The sequence below is a fragment of the Somniosus microcephalus genome, chromosome 2 (assembly GCF_052327205.1).
Source record: "Somniosus microcephalus isolate GS21.2 chromosome 2, FLI_Smic_1.0, whole genome shotgun sequence".
NCBI lineage: Eukaryota > Metazoa > Chordata > Chondrichthyes > Squaliformes > Somniosidae > Somniosus > Somniosus microcephalus.
Window position 1 is genome coordinate 232071046 of NC_140988.1, and position 22311 is coordinate 232093356.

A 22311-nucleotide genomic window follows, 5' to 3' on the forward strand; every position below is an offset into this window, starting at 1 on the left:
ACTGGTAATTACAACATATGAATGCTTCATGGTGTGAAGCAAAGTGAGTGAAAGTGGAAAACCAAATGTTAACTGCAACAATAGTTTTGGTATGGATTGTGCTAGTGTAGTCCCTTTCCTGTTTCCCTTGCCCCTGGTTTTGTCTCTGTGGCCCAGTCAGATAAGGGATGTCAGTGGGGAATGAAACACTTGTTTTTGTCACCCAACTCGCACAAATGCTTTCAGATCAAGAATAGCACAGCCAGGTGCAGACTACAAAAAAAGTACATTTATGTCACGTCTTTCAACATAGCACACTGACTAATGTACTTCACAAATCAGGCACTGCACATGAATTGGAGGAGAGGAGGTGGCCACAGTGACTCCCCTAATTCTCTCTCTGCTCTGCCATATTAATGCATATTAAGTGTAACCGAAGATACCCACGCCAGCACGCACTCACTGGTGCACCATACCCGTGCCTGTCCGAGGCAGATTCCCAGTTTAACAATTTGTGCCAAATTGTGCGGAGGTTGTGCCCACCAGAAACTAAGTTGATACTGCTTGAACATGTTTCATATGGCCGTTCACGAAGGAGGACTTTGGTCCCACTATTCTGGGCTGGATTTAGAGGTGAAAGGACAGTTTGCTGATCCATCATGCCATTGAGTTCCTATGTCTGTAATTTTAAGGATGCCATTTTTTATCTGAAGGTGATATTGTACGGCTGTATTGAATGCTCTGTTGCATCTGTGTTTTCTCATGGAATGTGTTACAGTATAAGCATAACAACATAGTTTTGTTCTTGTGCTTTCTAGTGGACCTCCAACATACAACAACCGTACTGCTCCTCCATTTGGGTATCCAACCAATGGTAAGTGCATCCTGTCATTTTGCCTTGTAAGCATTTTGAGTTATTTGGAAAAAAAATATTGCTTCTGAACATTTTGTGAACATTATGTTCAAAGATTTTCCTACGGAATTTAAGGTGAACATATGTCTGGCAGCTTTTATACCACCTTTTTTATTTGGTCCAGAATAGGTTTTTTTTATATATATATATTGTTTAATTTCAGTGCTGAGTGATTATGATGTAATTGAGGGCTGCTGGCTTGGAAGAGGTGTTGAACCTGATGGTGTGAAAGATTTGAATTAATGTAAATTGTTGTCGCTAACTATACCTTTATTAATAATTCACTAGGATGCTGCATGGTATAAAGATATACAAAGAAAGACTTAGAAAAGAGCTAATTTCATTAGAACAAAGGAGATTAAGGGGTGATTTAAAAGGATCGGACAGAGTAGATAGAAACAGGCTATTTCCGGTAGTTGAGGGATCGAGAATAAGATGTGGAGATGAGATTAAATGCAAGAGATTTAGGACAGAGAGCAGGAGAAACATTTTCACACAGAAGGTACCAGAGTTAGTGATTGAAGCAGAGAGCATGTCAACATTTAAAACTAGGTTAGATAGGTGGTTGAAGGACAGGGTATTAAAGGGTTTTGGGAACAGAGCAGATACATGGGATTAAGACTACTGCTCATGTGAAGAATAAACACCCACGTGGATAGGTTGGGCTGAGCGATCTGTTTCCATGTTGTAATTCTAAGGAACACCCTATTAGTTGGCATCAAAAGTTCTTTCAAACTGATTTAATTAAGATGTACTTTAAAAATTTGCATTGCAAGTGAAATTAAAGAACTTCCTTCACTGACTAAAGATCTATACACATCAGATCATTGAGAATGATGTGTGATATACATTTTTAGGTTACATACTCAGCCTTGTTTAATGACCTTGTTTATGCATAGGTATGTTTTTTATTGTTCTCTGGATATGGGTGTTGATGGCAAAGCTGCATTTATTGCCCATTTCTATTTACTATTTGCTTGAAAATGTGGTGAGCAGTTTAGCTGATTATTCTACAGCTAAGTGGCTTTCTAGGCTACATCATAGGGCACTAACAGTCAACTAAGTTGTGTGATTTATATATCTCTATCTCTATATTTATCAGTGCGGCTCCTTCTAGCGATAATCTGGGACTTGTGTGAACAGGGCAAGCAACTGTGAACAGGGCAAGCAACTGTGTATCTCCTTACCCAATCAGATTGAATCCTTACTGAGACACGCAGAATCTGAACCAGGAAATAGCAGTTCGAATATTTAATTCAATGCCAAATCATGTACAAAAAGTGAAATATAGAGAGGGAAATAAACATGGCATCATGAGAGAGATAGAAAGAAAAAGTAAAATATATATTTTTAAAAATATCTCCAACAATAATTAAAACCTGAAGGAATAATACTCCACACTTGCAAAAGTAAATTTTCAGCGCCAGCGAGGTTGCTTGGCAGTAATTAAGACTTGTCATGCCATTAAAAATTTATTTAGACTACGTTTTTCTGGCGTGTTTAGTGGGTATCTATCACACAAGTACCCCAACTTCACACCGTTGCGTATATGTGAATGCTGAGTCTCTCAACGAGATACTGTTCGAGTGAAGCTTCTGGAGGAGCAGGGCAATTTAGACAGCAACTTCATGATTTCTGCGTTTTAACTGCGTATGTGCGGTTGACGGAAGTTTCTGTTTGATTTACTCTTTAATAACGGTGAGCGCTGATAGCCTCACTGTTATTTTTTTACTGCAAAATCTGGGCCAACGAATTTGAACTCAACCTTTGGGTTGCTAGTCCATTACTGTAGTCACTATGCTACCAAACCTCCTCATTTATTACAGTGATGACCAAGGATATGTTGCCTTCATAGCCTGCAAAATAGCATGCTGTTTGATAGAGAGTGAAAGATCGTAATGACTACACTATATATTTCTTCGTTCACAATTCTGTCTTTCAGATTATGGTAATCTGACGTATCCCAATATACCAGTTTCTTCTTCCTGGAGTACCTTAATTGACAAGAACAACAAACAACCACCGCAGCAACAGCAACCGCACTGGGATTATTACCCCCGGAGAGAGAGGGACATCCGGGAGCGTGATCGTGAACGAGAGCGCACCAGGGAGCGAGAACGAGATCGGGACAGGGAACGGGACCATGAGCGAGAGCGTGACCGCAGTCCCAGTACAAGTGTTTATAATGGGTGAGTTACCAAAACTCGTTTGTACTATTTATTGCAATTGGTGTTTGCTGTGCGGCTATTTACCATATATCATTCCCCTATAATATACGGGTCAATTGTCTTTTAGTTTCCATGTCTGTTGCTTTAGGCGCAGCCTGCTTTTTGACAATTTGCTATATGATTTTTGTGTTCATTTGTGCTGAAGTCTTTTTAATTTAGATGAGCTAGTGAAACCAGTGTTATAACTAGCCTTAATACAGCACTGGTGCTATTAATGAAGGTTTGTGAAAATTATGAATTTCACTGAGATGGTCTAACAACAGAATTCTTACTTCATTGGAGTCCCAGACTGGCAAATGCTGATGCTTTTGGCTGCACTGTTCTACTTTGTTGCTCATGGATTGGCGTGGATGATGGTCTTGGAGAAGTCCATGATACATTTGTCTCCTGGCGGAGGGAGGTTTTGTGGAAGTGAGAAACTCCTACAGGGAATGGGGGAGAAATTTAGAGAAAAAAAATTCAAAGATGAATTAATGTGCTTTTACAGGGCAATCACTGCCAATTGAGATAACAACAGAAAATGCTGGAAATACTCAGCAGGCCAGGCAGCATCCGTGGAGAGAGAAACAGGGTTAACGTTTCAGGTCTGGGACCCTTCATCAGAACTGGAAAAAGCTGGAGATGTAACAGATATTAAGCAGGTGCAGAGACGGGTGGGGGGGGTGGGGTGGTGGCGGTTAGGAGGGGAGGAAGAAATAGAAAGAACATCCTGTACTTTTGTAAGATGCAGGAAAGATAAAATGTTGCAAATGGGAATGGCAAAAATCATACTGCATGAAAAATGGGGGCAGGGATAATTTCAACAATTTCAGATAATTATCCCTGCCCCCATTTTTCATGCAGTATGATTTTTGCCATTCCCATTTGCAACATTTTATCTTTCCTGCCTCTTACAAAAGTACAGGATGTTCTTTCTATTTCTTCCTCCCCTCCTAACCCCCCCCCCCCACCCCCCCCCCCCCCCCCCCCGTCTCTGCACCTGCTTAATATCTGTTACATCTCCAGCTTTTTCCAGTTCTGATGAAGGGTCCCAGACCTGAAACATTAACTCTGTTTCTCTCTCCACGGATGCTGCCTGGCCTGCTGAGTGTTTCCAGCATTTTCTGTTGTTATTTCAGATTTCCAGCATCTGCAGTATTTTGCAATTATACTGCCAATTGAGATGTGTATACATAGTTTCATTGGTATTTGCTTAATAAGAACAGCTGGACCAAAATAATGTTTTACTTGCTGCAGTATATTGGTGTTAAGCGGAGTCTTCTGCACAATTTGTAGGTAACTTTTTTTATTCCTGAAGATTGGAGAATCATTTTAAAAGTTTATGGATGTGGTTGGATAACTATGGGGACATTTGTGGCGTTTTACAAACAAATTACATGGGTGTAGAGATATTGTCATAAAAGATTATATTTGCACTACTCTAGGTAGTTAAGTGGTAAAGCAGTACCTGAATCCTTGGTTTAATACGCTTGAGTATGTCGACCCATTCACTGTTGGGATACTAAATTCACAAACGCATATTTGTATTAGCATTTCAAAATTGCAAGTTAATCCAATAGACTGTAGAGCATCCTTGAAAGGAAAAAAAGACTTGCATTTATAGAGCCCCTTTCACGACCCCGGGACATCACAAAGCGCTTTACAACCAATGAAGTACTTTTGAAGCCTAGTCACTGTTGTAATGTAGGAAACGCGGCAGCCAATTTATACAAAGCAAGCTCCCACAAACAGCAATGTAATAATGACCTGTGATCTGTGGTGTTAGTTGAGGGATAAACATTGTCCAGGACACCGGGGAGAACTCCCCAGCTCTCTCTCGAAATAGTGCCATGGGATCTTTTACGTCCACCTGAGAGAGCAGACGTAAAAGTTTTAACATCGCATTCGAAAGATGACACCTCACAGTACAGCGCTCCCTCAGTACTGCACTGGAGTGTCAGCCTAGAAATTGTGCTCAAGTCCCTGGAGTGAGCACCCAACTTCTAAAATCGGAAGAGAACTAGTGAATGCCTAGAATTTCCACTCATGCTAAGGATATCGGAATAGAAGGCCATTCAATTCCTCAAGCCTGTTCTGCCATTCTATTAGATCATGGCTGATATGTACCTCAACTCTATTTACTCCACCTTTGCTCCATATCTCTTGATACCCTTACCTAACTAACATCTATCGATGTCTGTCTTGAAAGTTCAATTAACCTAGCACCCACAGCCTTTTGGGGGAGGAGAGTTCCAGATTTCCACTATCCTTGCGCGAAAAAGTGCTTCCTCATTTCACTCCTAAATGGCCTGGCTCTAATTTTAAGATTATCGCCCCTTGCTCTAAATTTTGTTAGCAGAGGAAATAGTTTCTCTGTATCTACCCTATTGAATTCCTTTATTACTGTGCTTCTGGATTCTTAGTACTGTAAGAATTAATTGATTTCAAATACTGATGCTGGGATGTCCAAAAATAAAACAGAAGAACATAAGAATTAGCAGGACTAGGCCATACGGCCCCTCGAGCCTGCCCCGCAATTCAATAAGATCATGGCTGATCATCGACCTCAACTCCACTTTCCCGCCTAATCCCCAGATCTCTTGATTCCCTTAGAGTCCAAAAAACAAGATAACCTGATTACAGCATTCATTGATATTTACCCAAAAGTTGAACAATCTTACAAAACCTAAAATATTTTTAAACTATGATAAAAAGAACTAAGTATTTCATTTTTTTCGGCCATAAAAAAAATGAATAAGCATGTGCTGCCATTAACAAAGAGGTGGGATGGTCAGGTCTGTAACACTGCAGCACTTCTTGTGCGTCTCTGCTAAATAAAGGATCTCATCAAAATGGGGTGCTCTGTCCAGCAGCCAGGGTTGGGACAATTTCCAAGCAGTGACAGAGGAGCTGGAGAAATATGCAGCCCTGTGACTCAGCCTGCAGCCATCTGCTGTAACAGGCTCCCAGTCCATCTCCAGAACTGTTACTGTGGTGGTATGTACGTTCAGCATTCGGCTCTATCAAATGTTCACAGATTAAAACTCATTTTGATTACAAACTTGTTTACTGTTGTCTCCCCCCATATTATCCATTGAGGTTTTTTTTAGTCCTGTTCACTGTTTTTCACAGATTTGTATTTGTAATTGTGGGATTCTATGAGCAAAATACTACCATTATATCATTTCCTGTAGTAGGAACTTGGAGAATGTGCAGAGATTTCACAGGGAATCTGATCTGGTTTAGATTCAATATAAACACGTACACGTCTGCACTGTTTCATTTAAATAGTTGTCGTCCATTAGGTGTATTTTGTTTTTATGCAAATAAAACAAGTAATATGGTGTGAGGGCATTTTGTACTTTTTATTGTGGAGGCATGAAGATTGCTGCAGAGTGTGTGTGTGTGTCTGTATGCGTGTGTTACAAATTATAGGGTGAAAGCATAATGAACTAGAGCATATAGGACATCTGTTTGTCGGGCAACTTCCAGGGGCCAGGAGGAGGGCTGGTCACTGATAGCTGGCCAGAATGAATCTTAATGACTACCAGCCCAGGAAAAGTCTCTGTGTTGATGCCAAAATTGTTCTAAATGGGGGAGGAGGGCTCAATTTGGATGAAGTTGAATTATTTACCATCTGTGCCAGAGCTACTGCCACATGTCTTGGGGAAGAAAAGTAAGAGGCCCTTAATTCATAAAAGCTGGGTTTGAAATAAGAGAAAAGGTGGAAAGGAGCTCCAGATGTCAGGTAAAATACAAAAATTAATATAGAAACTTCAGGATATCATCTCCTTTGGCTGTAGTGAGCACACTAGGAAGAGAACAGGATGCAAGGCATTTTAAGGACAATAAACGAGATTCATAATGTAGATCAAAGGCGCTGCAGTTTTTTGGCAGGTGTAGCAAATCTTAAAGCGGATTACCTCCCAAGCAAGTTCATTTCTGCTTTAAAATGATTACACTAATGCCTCTGAAAATATGTATTTTTAAACTCTTTCTTTTCAATGATCATTAGCTTTTTTGGATTGTAGTCACTTTTTTTCAAAACCTAACCTTTAGAAACCTGAAGAATGTTCACAAAATGTCCCATTAAAAGTAATTAATGGACAAGGTGGAAATTCTTCATGTACAGTAGTAGTCAAAGTGTGATGACAATAAATATGTAAATCTGTCAATCTTGTGATAAACTGAGGATATGTTTTACCCTTTTCTCAAATAGGGCAGTCTGTTATGAGGGGTGTAACAGAGTCTGTGGGCATAGTGTCGTCAAACTTAGCAGTTCATAGTGGAAAAGGAGCCATTGTTTATATTTTAAATGTCAGATATGCTTGAAATAGTAAAAAAAAAGGACTAATGGATTGTTGGCCTTTATCTCAAGGGGTTAGAATTCAAAAATGAAGAGATGCTTCAGTTGTACAGGGCCTTGGTCAGACCCCTATAAGAACATAAGAAATAGGAGCAAGAGTAGGCCATTCGGCCCCTCGAGCCTGCCACACCATTCAGTAAGATCATGGCTGAACTGATCTTGGCCTCAATGCCACTTTCCCACCCGCTCCCCATAACCCTTGACTCCCCTGCAGCTCATATATATTCAATGTCTCCGCCTCCACAGCTCTCTGGGGTAGAGAATTCCAAAGATTCACGACCCTCTTGCGAGAAGAAATTCCTCCTCATCTCCTTATGAAATGGGCGACCCTTTATCCTGAAACTGTGCCCCCTAATTCTAGATTCCCCCACGAGGGGAAACATCCTCCCTGCATCTACCCTGTCAAGCCTCCTCAGAATCTTATGTTTCAATAAGATCACCTCTCATTCTTCTAAACTCCAATGAGTAGCAGCAGCGCGGACCTGCGAGGGACGAGGCAACCAAGGCGGGATAAAAGCGCCAGAGTCCAGGTGAGGCCCCACAGCAGCAGCGGAGGCGGCGGCAGTGCGGACCTGCGAGGGACGAGGCGATCGAGGTGGGATAAAAGCGCCAGAGTCCAGGTGAGGCGTACCAGTCTCCGAGCTCAGAGGGAGGGAGAGAAGTAAAAAGTAATTGAAGTGTGACGTCACCGGAAAGCAGGTAGGTGATTGGTTGGTGAGTATTTCTCTCTTTTCAAACTGTAACTCTGTGGTTTATAGTTACTACGGTCTCTCTGGTGTAACGGGGACTGTTGGTAAACCATTTAACTGTAGTGTAATTGGTGTGATTGATTGATTTAATTTAATTTCAATTAATTAAAGGGTAAGTCATGGCAGGACAGCCCGGCCACGTGGTATGCTCCTCCTGTGCTATGTGGGAACTCGGGGACACTTCGTGTCCCTGACAACTGTGTGCGCAGAAAGTGTATCCAGCTGCAGCTACTGACAGACCGCATTGCGGCGCTGGAGCTGCGATTGGATGCATACTGGAGCGTTCACGATGCTGAGGACGTCGTGAATAGCACGTTTAGTGAGTTGGACACCGCAGGTAGAGGTTGGACAGGCAGGAAGGGAATGGGTGACCAACAGGCAGAGTACTAGGCGCAGGCAGGTAGTGCAGGGGTCCCCTGTGGACATCCCCCCTCTCAAACAGATACACCACTTCGAATACTGTTGGGGGGGATGGCTTATCAGAGGAAGGCAGCAGCAGCCAACTTCCTGGCACCAGGTGTGGCTCTGCTGCACAGGACGGGAGGAAAGAGGGGTAGAGCTATAGTAATAGGGGATTCTCTTGTAAGGGGAATAGATAGGCGTTTCTGCGGCCGCAAACGAGACTCCAGGATGGTGTGTTGCCTCCCTGGTGCAAGGGTCAAAGATGTCTCAGAGCGGCTGCAGAACATTTTGGAAGGGGAGGGTGAACAGCCAGTTGTCGTGGTGCATATAGGTACCAACAATATAGGTAAAAACCGTGATGAGGCCCTAAAAGCTGAATATAGGGAGTTAGGTAAATTTAAAAAATAGGACCTCAAAGGTAGTAATCTCCGGACTGCTACCAGTGCCATGTGCTAGTCAGAGTAGAAATAGAAGGATATTTCAGATGAATATGTGGCTAGAGGAATGGTGCCAGGGGGAGGGATTCAAGTTCCTGGGACATTGGAACCGGTTCTGGGGGAGGTGGGACCAGTTCAAACCGGACGGTTTGCACATGGGCAGGGCTGGAACCGATGTCCTAGGGGGGGTGTTTGCTAGTGCTCTGGGGGAGGGTTTAAACTAAGATGGTAGGGGGTTGGGAACCTGAGCAGGGGGACAGAGGAAAGGGAAACAAGGATAAAAGCAAAAGAAAGGAAGGAGAAAAACAAAAGTGGCAGTCAGAGAAATCAACGGTTTAAATCAAACATGGCCACAGTAAGTAATAATTCTAATAGGTCTAAGAGCGTTAAAAAAATAAGCCTGAAGGCTTTGTGTCTTAATGCAAGGAGCATTCGTAATAAGGTGGATGAATTGGTTGCGCAAATAGAGGTAAACGAATATGATTTGGTTGGGATTACGGAAACGTGGCTCAAGCATGGCCAAGGCTGGGAACTCAACATCCAGGGGTATTCGATATTCAGGAAAGATAGGCAAAAAGGAAAGGGAGGTGGGGTAGCATTACTGGTTAAAGAAGGGATTAACACATATTAGCTCCGATGATGTGGAATCTGTATGGGTAGAATTGGAAATACCAAGGGGCAGGAAACGTTAGTGGGAGTGGTATATAGACCTCCAAACAGTAAGGCGGAGGTTGGGGATGGCATTAAAAGGGAAATTAAAGAAGCGTGCAATAAGAGCACAGCAGTCATCATGGGTGACTTTACTCTACATATAGATTGGGCTAACCAAATTAGTAACAATACTGTGGAGGAGGAATTCCTGGAGTGTTTACGGGATGGTTTCCTGGACCAATATGTCGAGGAACCAACCAGAGATCAGGCCATCTTAGACTGGGTATTATATAACGAGAAAGGATTAATTAGCAATCTTGTTGTATGAGGCCCCTTGGGTCGGAGCGATCATAATATGATAGAATTCTTCATTAAGATGGAGAATGAAGTAGTTGACTCAGAGACTAGGGTCCTAAATTTAAATAAAGGAAACTACGATGGTCTGAGGCGCGAGTTGGGTAGGATTGATTCGGGAATGTCACTCAAAGGGTTGACGGTGGATAGGCAATGGCAAACATTCAAAGACCGCATGGATGAACTACAGAAAATGTTCATCCCAGTTTGGCACAAAAATAAAACAAAAAGGTGACTCAACCGTGGCTAACAAGGGAAATTAGGGATAGCATAAGATCCAAGGAGAGGACATATAAATTGGCCAGAAAAAGCAATAATCCTGAGGATTGGGAGCAATTTAGGATTTAACAAAGGACAAAGGGATTAATTAAGAAAGGGAAAATAGAATATGAGAGTAAGCTTGCAGGGAATATAAAAACTGACTGTAAAAGCTTTTATAGATATGTGAAGAGAAAAAGATTGGTGAAGTCAAGCGTAGGTCCCTTGCAGTCAGAATCAGGGGAATTTATAATGGGGAACAAAGAAATGGCAGACCAACTAAATACATATTTTGGTTCTCTCTTCACAAAGGAGGACACAAATAACCTCCCAGAGATGCCGGGGAACATAGGGTCTGATGAAAGGGAGGAACTGAAAGAAATCCGTATTTGTAGGGAAATGGTGTTGGGGAAATTGATGGGATTGAAGGCCGATAAATCCCCAGGGCCTGATAATCTACATCCTAGGGTACTTAAGGAAGTGGCCCTAGAAATAGTAGATGCATTGCTGATCATCTTCCAACATTCGATGGAATCTGGAACAGTACCCATGGATTGGAGGGTAGCTAATGTTACCCCACTATTCAAAAAAGGTGGTAGGGAGAAAACAGGGAATTACAGACCGGTAAGCCTGACATCGGTAGTGGGGAAAATGCTAAAGCCCATTCTAAAAGATGTAATAGCAGAGCACTTGAAAAACAGTGACAGGATCGGACAAAGTCAACATGGATTCAGAAAAGGTAAATCGTGCTTGACTAATCTACTGGAATTTTTTGAGGATGTAACTGGTAAAATAGATAAGGGAGAACCAGTGGATGTGGTGTATCTGGACTTTCAGAAGGCCTTCGATAAGGTCCCGCATAAGAGATTAGCGTGTAAAGTTAAGGCACATGGGATTGGGGGCAAGGTATTGACTTGGATAGAGAACTGGTTGGCAGACAGAAAGCAAAGAGTTGGAATAAATGGGTCCTTTTCCGAGTGGCAGGCAGTGACTCGTGGAGTACCGCAGGGATCAGTCCTTGGACCCCAGCTATTCACAATATATATTAATGATTTAGACAAGGGAACTCGATGTAATATCTCCAAATTTGCAGACAACACAAAGCTGGGTGGGCATGTGTGCTGTGAGGATGATGTCGAGAAACTCCAGGATGATTTGGACATGTTGAGTGATTGGGCAGAAACATGGCAGATGCAATATAACGTGGATAAATGTGAGTTTGTCCACTTTGGTGGCAAAAACCAGAAGGCAGATTATTATCTAAATGGCAATAGATTGGGAGAAGGGGAAGTGCAACGAGACCTGGGTGCCCTTGTGCACCAGTCGCTGAAGGTAAGCATGCAGGTGCAGCAGGCGGTTAAGAAGGCGAATGGTATGTTGGCCTTCGTAGCGAGAGGGTTTGAGTACAGGAACAAGGATGTCTTGCTGCAATTGTACAGGGCCTTGGTGAGACCACACCTTGAGTATTGTGTGCAGTTTTGGTCGCCTTATCTGAGGAAGGATGTTCTTGCCATGGAAGGAGTTCAGTGAAGATTCACCAGGCTGATAACCTGGGATGGCAGGAATGACGTATGAGGAGAGATTGGGTCGATTGGGCTTGTACTCGCTGGAGTTTAGAAGAATGAGAGGTGATCTCATTGAAACTTATAAAATTCTGACAGGACTGGACAGACTAGATGCAGGAAGGATGTTCCCGATGGTCGGGGAGTCCAGAACCAGGGGACACAGTCTAAGGGTAAAGGGTAGGCCATTTAGGACAGAAATGAGGAGGAATTTCTTCACCCAGAGAGTGGTGAACCTGTGGAATTCTCTACCACAGAAGGCGGTGGAGGCCAGTTCATTAAATATATTCAAGAAGGAGTTAGATATATTTCTTAAGGCTAAAGGGATCAAGGGATATGGGGAGAAAGCAGGGACCGGGTACTGAATTTGGATGATCAGCCATGATCGCATTGAATGGTGGAGCAGGCTCGAGGGGCCGAATGGCCTACTCCTGCTCTTATCTTCTGTGTTTCCAAGAGTATATCTGTAGTCCTCCATTCAGTTTTGGGCACTGAATCTGAGGAAAGAAATATTGGCCTTGGAGTGGGTACTGTGCAGATTTACCTAAATAATACCAGGGCTTAAAGGGTTAAATTATGAGGACAGGTTGCATAAAGTTGGCCTGTATTCCCTGGAGTTTATAAGGTTGAGGGGTGATCCAATTGTGGTACTTTTTATAAAAAAAAAAGGGATTCAACAGGGTAGCTATGGAGAAACTTTCCTCTGGTGGGGGAATCCAGAACAAAGGGACATAATCTTAAAATGAGAACTAGACCATTTAGGAGTGAAATCAGGAGGCACTTTTTCCACACAAAGGGAAAGTGGAAATCTGGAACTTGCTCGTCTAAAAGGCTGTGGATGCTGGATCAATTGAAATGTTCAAATCTGAAGTAGATAGGTAGTTCTTTGTTAGATAAGGGTATCAAGGGATATGGAACAAAGATGGGTAAATGAAGTTGAGGTACAGATCTACTATGATCGAATTGAATGGTGGAACAGACTTGAGGGGCTAAATCACTTACTTGAACTTGAAAACTATTTATCCAAAAATCTGAAACTAAGAGAGTACTCCCATCAGCAGTAATTGCCCAGAATTTGCGGTGGGCAATGACAGCGAACTATCAGCGTTCGCTGTCTTTAACCATCTGAAACTGACCACAGCTTCAGGATTTAGCACATGCGCATCTAAACACAAAAATCCTGAAGTAGCGATCGATCATTCACCACTCCGACACACTGCGCTGTGGAAACCACCCCCCCCCCCCCCCCCCCCAAAAGAGCCAGTAATTAGTGAAAATGATGAAAACTTGGGTTTTTCCACACTAGTATCGCTGTTAAGTACCCATTAAATATTGAGCCTCATTGGAATAGGTGTAACTGGGGCATTTATAGCATATTGACTGGTAAACAAATGTTCTGGCCCTGAAAAATTAATTTTTTTATTTCTGGAATGCCATATTTCTCCATTATGATAAAAAGAACAATTAAACATTTTTTAGTTTGTTCATGATATTTCAGCTTCTACCTTATCCCCATGTGAGAGTCCCAATCTTTATTTTGCTCTGTAACATTTTTAAAAAGCCATGGTAAGAGCAGCTTTTCATTTCCTGGTTTGCTGTTTGTGCGAATTCTTCAATGTGATTGGCTGCTTAGACAGCTTGTTGACTTCACTGCAGCACTTTACTAGGAATCCCCATGACAGAGCGCTGCAATCGATTACTCTTCGACAAAGTCAAACTTCTTGCCATAGAGATTGTGGGGCCAGTGGCGATTGTCTTTGCTTTGCCGCTGACTGCAAATTATGGGCCAATAATGTTTTCTTTTTAAGGTGGCATATTGTTGCAGATCTATGAATAGAGCGTGAATGGTTTCTAACACAGCAATTTCCAAGAGGGTGTTCGAGAGGCACTCCATAATGCCAATTTCACAAGGTCAATTTTGTACTTCGGTGTGGCTCTTTGCATACGATAAAATTAGTTCAGTCTCTGTCTTCGTTTAATTTTGAGGTGTAGGGAAGCTAGAAAACGTTGTTTTCCTTTATGGTATTGCTCCTTCAATCCAGGAGTAGACTCCAGTGTTGGATGCTGCAAATGAGAATTACCGATCTTGCAATAAGATTGGGATTTCCCACCTACAGCGCACAGCCTGATCCTGGTGCAAAGCAATTGTCAGGTAGCGAATGCAGCTGGGACTCGAGGTGGCATCTAGTGGGTCAAATGCCACTGTTAACTGAGATGGGGCGGGTTGCTCGAGAAAGAGTTCTGAACTGGAGATGGAAGTTAGGGTTGATGAATCCAAATGTCATATTTTTATTTAAATTGTAATGAAGTAAAAAAAATTAACTAGAATGCACTATTAATGTAAAAATTCAAAATTTTCCACAAACCATTGCCACCCCAGACCCTTCTAGAAATACGTTCATCAGTGAGTGCAGGGACGACATTTGGAGGGCGTGTGTACAATTTGAAACTTACTGTCTACAGCCTGAGTCAGGCGATGGGGGGAGGTGAAGTGGTCATACCAAACTATAAGGCCAGGGAACTGTGCGCTTTATACAACCTCACCCCAGATGCATGGCATTAATGTGACTGATTCATGGCTCTGAGCTGCAAATGGTCTGTTTGCAAGCTGTGAAGACTGCAAACCTAGTTGTTTTTTGCAGAGGTTAATTCAGAGCCCACATTGAGCTGCTGCCTGAACAGATGCATTCATCGAGGATATTTCAAACATTCCCAGGAACTTTGACTTCACTTTGACCTATTAAGATTTTGGATTTTGTTGCCTTAGGCATGCACCCCTGTTCATTTCACAATGTTGGCTAAATGAGATTGTAGCAAGGCAGGATGGTGGGGTAGAGAGAGGTGGCTGGGAAAATAAAATTAAAGCCGGAGGCTTCACATGGGCCTTCATGTGTTATTTTTGAAGCATTGTAGGCTTAGAGATTTGCTACACTTGCTAACATTACAGTGTTTAACGTTTTTTGCTGACATGTAGTCCCTGCTCAGTGTCACTATTAGTGCTTCTAGTTAACAGATTACCATGAATTCAGCCATGATCCCCTTCAACAAGCAGTTCTTTCACAATTCTGTCACAGTACAGGAATGGTCAGAGATAGGATCAACTTCACACATATAGGCCTAGAAATTCAGTTAGGCCCCGCCAGCAGGCTAACGCCCAAAAGTTAGCGCTGCGCGCGGAGCCCGTTGCAACCGCCAGAAATTCACTTTTAGCACCCCAATTCAGAACCGGGCGCTGTTCCAGGGTGTGCCCGCCTCCGCTTGGGGCGCTGAAAGTGAATTTCAGCGCTCCAGCTGCCGCTGCGCCACCCGATGCGGTGCGGCAGGCTGGGGTACTGCAGACCTCCTCCTCTTAAGGAGGAGCTGCCGGCAGCCGTGAGATCGCCGCTGGATTCTGGCAGCAAATGAGCCCAGCACCACGGAGAAGTGCCGGACTCACGGGAATCAGCCACCAATGCCGCGGGGGGGTGGTGGAGGAGGCCGGGGAGGGAGGTGCGGGCAGGCGGCCGCCGAAAAAGCGGCCAGCCGCACCTCCACCTTAAAGTGCCCCAGTAGCGCAGCAGTCCGGCCCTGTTTCACGAACGTTGTTTGCGGCCGCTGCAGAAGAGGCGGCCGCAACTAAATATGGGGTTTGGGCCGGAAGCGGGGCGGTACCGGGGCACTGCGCACACCGATGACGTCATCGGTGTCGGCGCAGCGCTACCGGCTACCGCCGCCATTACCGCAGCGCTGAATATCAGCGCAACCTCTTATACTGGCACTGAAACCCTCTTTAGGCGCCAACTGGGCGCAAAGCTTGCAGCGCCCAACTGAATTTCTAGGCCATAGTCTTAATTTGCATGATATTCCTGGAGGCTTAACTTAATGCTCAGGGTAAGCTGATATTGCGCAGTTTACAACAAAGATTAGTCTCCTACTCCTGACTGTTCCTGTAGTGCTCAACACAATAACTGAACTGCTTATTTACAGCAACTGAAGAGACACTGGCTAATACACAACTACCTTCACAGTATCTTAATTTTCTAGCTGGGAACACCAGTGAGTCTGTTTTTTGTTTGTATTTCACAAAATGTCAGATTTGTCATGTTAAAAAATTGCATGTATCCTGCTATGCATTCAGTATAATTGATTCCAAGATGATGGCGGAAAGCTTGGAGTTACTTGATTTTTTTTCCCAGCACTATTTTAACACTTCAGTTGTTTGGCACTAAAATCAGTGCTGTTCCTCGTAGCATTGTTGTCTGACACAGATTGTTTTGTTGTACCGTATCTGGTCTATTTCTACTGCAATCTTTTTTCCTGTAAATGTTTGTTCCATGGCCTTGTAGTTTGGTATGACCCTTGCACAACTCCCATACTGTTCGGTTTGCTCTTGTGCTGCACTATAACAAGTGATCAAACTGGAAGATATTTTCAATGTAAATCCACTAGCACAGCCCATTAGCTTTTACAAATGGGGAAAACCCACAGAGTCTCCAGTGAGATTCTGCATGGACTTTGCATTGATTCTCTCACTTCTGACTATATCTGTATATAATTAAAAATTCTGCATCTAGAGGGTGTCAATGGTGCATCATAAAGTAAAGTATCATTTCAGAATATCACACTTAACAGGTAGTGGTTATTGGTTATTTGTGCCATAGTATCTGATTTACTCAAATGTAGACCGGTAGGGAAAACTACCAGTCATAAAACCACCAACACAACAGCAACAACTTGCATTTATATAGCTCCTTTAACATAGTAAAACGTCCCATGGCGCTTCACAGGAGCAATTATCAAACTAAATTTGAGGTTGGGATTGAGGTTTTGAGTAGGGTAAAACAAAGTTATTCGCATCTGGAGCAGTTTTGGTGACATGGATAAATATTATTGTAGATATAGCCATCTTTCTATGTGTGTAATATTTTTACCATTTGTCAGTCATGTGATGTAATGGCCCAGAAATTCGGGTCTCCACGGGTGAGTACGCACGGGGTACTCACCCGTAGGCCGAATGGAAGTGCCGGTTTTCTGCATGCACTGCGCATGCGCGGGGAAACTGGCACTTCCGATCCTCTGAATGAAGAGGTTCAGAGGTCGAACGCACGCGCAGGAGAGGCTGCGCGTGCACATCAAACTTACGTTTTTTTGCAGGTTTTCACGCGAGGTTAAGCCTGCAGGATTTAGAAATGTAAAAAGCAGGCGTAAGGCCTGCTTTTTACAAGGTACGTGGTCAATTAATTAAAATTAAAACATTTTTCCACAGGTTTATTATTTTTAAATACTTTAAAACAAGGTAAGTTTATTTTTAGCCCCGTTAGAATATAAAATTATTTTTTCAAAAATTTAAATTATTGTTTAAAATAGTTAATTAATGTAATTTATAGTTTATTTAAAAAGTGTGATTGTTAAAAAATTTATTTGAAGGTTTATTGCTATTTTGGGGCCCGTAGTATTTATAAGTTTTGACAGGTCTTCCTGTCAATCTTATGAATGGGCTTTTCCCTCCTCCGATTGGCTGCCCATGGCCCACGTGATCCCAGGGGACGCATCGCACTAACTACGCCCCTGGGATACGCAAGCACTGCGCGCTGGCAGCTGGGCCAGGCCTCGGAGCGGAATTCCACGGGGCCCTACAGCTCAACTGCCGGCGCGCAAGGTAAGTGCAGGTCGGGGGCTTACACCCGCGGGAAGCCCCCGACCCGAATTTCTGGGCTATTGTTTCAGTAAATTTCCAATTACAGCGATGATAAAACTTCTGTCTGTTTTAGACTACAGAACTGTGGTAAGGATCAGAAACTGCACTCGGTGTCCTGGACTACCACATTGTCCAGCTGAAACTGGGAATGCCATTGTCAGAGAAGGATTGCTAGGCAAGGTCTCTCCCACTACTTACCCATGTTTAGACCTTTAGTACACACCCATGTTACCATGGAGTATGACAATGGTATTTGCCAAATTGCACCAAGCTTTCTGTGACTGGTGGCGGTGCGTTGTATTGAGTACGACAACCCAAATTTAAGTTATTTGAAATTTACCAGATGTTAACTTTTAGCTAGACAGGTCTGTCATTTAATTGGGGGAGATGTGATTCCTTGTAGTAGTTTGAGTGACATATCTGTACAAAATATAACCTTGTAATGTATGCTACTTAAAAATAGGGTTCCAAAATTTTGTAAGAGACTACCCTCACCTGGCTGGGAAAAACCATAAAGTCTGTCCAATTGCTACTCATCAGAGGCAAGAGGGAAAATAACTCTCCTTCACTTCGCTTTCTGCTTAATTTGTTATTTTCACTTCAACTCCTCCTCTTACTCTGCTTTTATCTCTCTCTCTTGTCTGTGTCTTGTCATCCTCTACGTGTATGGCTGATTCAGCCAAGCCCAGAAACAAACCAACCAGGAGATCCTCTGACTTTCCTATGCAAAGATAAGCAGGTTATTAAAAATCTCAGCCAGACATCAAAAAGCAGTTTGTTCAGATAGTGAAAGTATCCTATTCACAAAATATTTTGTGACCAGGATTCTTACCACTACCATTTGCTGCAAGCAGTTACATACAGCAAAAGTTCTCATCTTTGTGGTTCACAATATTTTTTTCTTCCTTCATTGCAGCTATTAAATCTGCCTTGAGAGCCTATTTGCTCTTGATCTGTTTGCTTTTTAATAATCTTGAACTACTGTAAATTGACATTCTGTTCTTTTGAAATTTGCATCTCCCAGTGAATGATTTCAATATTTTCTTCTAAAGTGCTCTTTAGTTAGTGTGGCACAATGAGTTTTTATTTCCTCCAGAGAAAGTTGAAATGTCATTCTGTTGCCAGTATTAAGATGCTGCATAACCAGTAAACTATTGCTTTCCTGTCAGCACAACTGCTCTAATGTCTAATAAATGTATTAATGACTAAATATTACTGAAAGCATTTGCCATAAGAAATATATATAGGGTTTGATTTTGCTAATTGAGGAAATGCCTTTTCAGCGAGTGTTGGAATGCTGTTGATTGCTTCTCTTGGCTTCCTTTATAGCTTTGGCAGCTTTACACATTTGTGAATGCTCAAAGCCACATGTTATTTCTAAGCAAGCTGACTCCTACAAGTCAGCTTCCTTCAGCAGTCAAACGCTGAGCATTCTTGATGTCTGAAACATGTTTTACTTTCTATGAATCATAGCCACAGTACCATTTCTGGAATTGAAGAATGTTAACCAGCGTGGGCCATCTGGACCCTAGAGACTGCATCTTTCATAGTAGTTCTTTTAAAATATATATACATTTTTTTAATGCATTTGTCATCTCCTAAAGTGTATCTTGCCAATGCCCCTATCTGAAATCAAGGACTTAACAACATTTACTCCTTGCATGCAAGATTGTTTTCTCATTGTGATTGTCTTCACTTGCAGCAATGCAATAAAGAAAGACTTGCATTTATATAGAGCCTTTCATGACCTCAGGACGTCCCAAAGTACTTTACAGCAAATTATGTACTTTTTGAAGTGTAGTCACTGTTGTAATGTAGGAAACACGGCAGCCAATGTGCACACAGCAAGCTCCCACAAACAGCAATGTGGTAATAACCAGATACACATTTATTGAGGGATAAATATTGGCTAGGACACTGGAGATAACTTCCCTGCTCCTCTTTGAAATAGTGCCATGGGATCTTTTACGCCCACATTAGAGTTTAACGTCTCATCCGAAAGACGGCACATCCGACAGTGCAGCACTCCCTCAGCACTGCACTGGAGTGTCAGCTTAGCTTTTTGTGCTCAAATCTCTGGAGTGGGACTTGAACCCACAACCTTCTGACTCCGAGGCGAAAGTGCTACCCACTGAGCCACAGCTGACACAATGTTACTGCCAGGCTGATTTGCAAAAATGTGTTTTAGTCGTTTTGTTTTTCCACCTGCTTCAGTAACTTCGCTTTCAAAAATACTTAAATGACCAAATTGCCTTAATTTGAATCCAAAGATGTGCGGGTTAGGTTGATTGGCTATGATAAATTGACCCTTGGTGTTAGGGGGATTAAATACGTGGGGTTACGGGGATAGGGTGGGATATGTGTTGGTGTAGGGGTTACGGGGATCAGGTGGGATATGCTCGATAGGCCGAAATGGCCTCTATCTGCACTGTGGGGCTTCTGTGATTCTAAACTTATTTTTGGGTCATCCTAGTGAAGATTTTTTTTAATTGAGTAGCACAAGGTGAAGAATTAATTACTTTGCTCAACTGTTTTATTATTTAACAAAAATTGAAATGTAGATGGGTCCGACTTGGCAACTGAATCTAAATAATGGGCTGTTGATTTTAATAGGCCTGTATAGTGTGGTATGACTGGTCGGTGGGACTTTGCATGGTGGAGTGCTGTCTGCCAGTGTAACAGTGATTTGCTTACTTTGTTGTTTGCCATTAATTCTGCTGCCAATGTTTGTTTTGAGTTGCTCCCCTAGGAATAACTGAATCCATCTGAAGTTTTGATCACCGTAGCAAATTACTTTTGCACCTGTTAAAACCCTAAAATTGTTGATCTAACCCTAGGCTGATGGCCATTCTTGTCTTTTGAGCAGAATGTGATAAACACAAGTAAATGAACTATCGCAGCCTAATAAGTGTAACTTAACCAGCTGCAGAACGAGTGGTGAACCAATAGGTTTGATAGAAATTGGAAAACACTGCAACAGATATCCAGTTACATTTGCATAGTCTATGGTGAATAGGGAGGTACACCTATTTTATGTTTAAATAGAAGAACCTTGACGACCTTGTGTTTAAAAGTTGTAAATATAGCAAGACTTCAAACTTTGTTTCTTTCCCCTGCCCACAGTGAAGAAGGTCGGTATAGACACAGAGACTACTCATCAGATAAAGGTTATGATCGTGATTACCATCACCGGGACAAAGTTAGCAGGGAAAAAGAAGATCGGCACAAAGAACGCCGACACCGGGACAAAGAGGAGGGGCGACACAAATCTTCCAGAAGGTAACAAAATCTAGCCACTGAGTTGCTGCTTCCAGTAAATCTACATTTTTTTCTAATATTCTTTAAAATGAAGCTGCATAGTACTCCATCCTACAGCTCCGTATTCTGATGCATCTGTGGCTGGGCCGACAAGAAAGGCACTGAAATATTCACAGCCAAACTTGGTGCTGCAATACTGATTAAAATCATTGTTATTTTTGTGCTGATCAAGGTGAGGGATGTTGGTAACAAGGAGCTCTTCCCATTTGAAACACACTCAGATCAGGTATAAATCAGCAGTGTTAAACTCCCCTCTATTCTGACCAAACATCCTGGCTCAGTCCCAACTGCAGAAGAGCACTCTTTACCACAGCAATGTGCCATTTTTTCCATTTCCAACACCAGCCATTCTGTGGCCTTTGAGTGAGATTGCCAGTTACGCAAAATTAGTTTTATACTCTGTCGACTAGGAGTTTGAATTGAGACTGCCCAAACTCACTTCATGTAAGACCCTTACAGCCAACAGAGGTGCTTTTCATCCAATCAATCAGGGCTGGATTTGAATCCAGGTCCCACAGTTAAAAGGCCACTGTCTAATCCACTGCACTGATTAATTCCCCAAAATCATTACTTTTTTTTCTAAGAAATGGTAGAGGCTAGCACTGTGCAAGAGCTCCCATGCACTGCATGGTAGAATATTACGGGCAGTACACCCGTGATTTTCCAATTGCATGCAGTCAGTGGGCAAAGTTGCTCATTCTCCGCTTCAATTTGAAAAAATTATCTTTGTATTTCATTAATCAGTTACTGAGTTCGAACCCCGCTCCAGACAGTCCCAGCTCTGAATCCTTTTGCTGTCAACTAAACTAACGATATGAAATGTGAAGATTTGATTTGGCATCCTAACAGACAGCTAACCTGATTTTATACCGTCATCTCATAGAAAGTCTGATCTGTGTGAAAGGCACAATTTGAGCAATAAATGCCTCCTGCAACAGATCACAGTGACAGTAATCATTTCTGTCCCATAGCAGCAGCAGACGGCGCCATGACAGTGAAGAGGTGGATGGCCACAAACGACACAAACACAAGAAATCTAAGCGAAGCAAGGAAGATAAAGAAGCCAGTGAGGAACGTTCCCAGGAACCAGAGCCCAATGAAGCCGCTAGCAGTAATTAGATCTCTGGGTCCTTACCTGTTGGCTATATTATTGCTGATGATAGGAAGGAAAATGCTTGAAAATCGTTAAGGTGATGGTAACCTATTAATCTGAATTTCTATAGAAGTCAGAAATTCAGTATTATTTCAAAAGACTGTTGAAGTGTGTGGTGCTTTTAAGCACCTGCTGTGTTATCAAAAACAGAATTACTATGTTTGTATTAGTTTATTGAAGATGAATAAAATTTCTGCATTTTTTTTTTGTTTAAAAATGGATGTTTTACTTTTAACAATTTAATGGAGACATAGCATTCCTGAAAATTCTATGCAGTACTATCCT

At 42.4% G+C, this 22311-nt stretch overlaps 1 protein-coding gene across 1 annotated transcript in view; it reads left to right on the forward strand.

Annotated features, from left to right (window-relative positions):
• Positions 1-22229, forward strand: part of fip1l1a (FIP1 like 1a (S. cerevisiae)) — a 41640-nt gene extending 19411 nt beyond the window's left edge. The window contains exons 5-8 of the mRNA XM_085969967.1: positions 798-853; positions 2835-3081; positions 20679-20834; positions 21845-22229. Of these exons, the coding sequence (XP_085826093.1) occupies positions 798-853; positions 2835-3081; positions 20679-20834; positions 21845-21992 (607 nt within the window). The 3' untranslated portion in view covers positions 21993-22229. The remainder of the gene's footprint in view (positions 1-797; positions 854-2834; positions 3082-20678; positions 20835-21844) is intronic.
• The last annotated feature ends 82 nt before the right edge of the window (positions 22230-22311 follow it).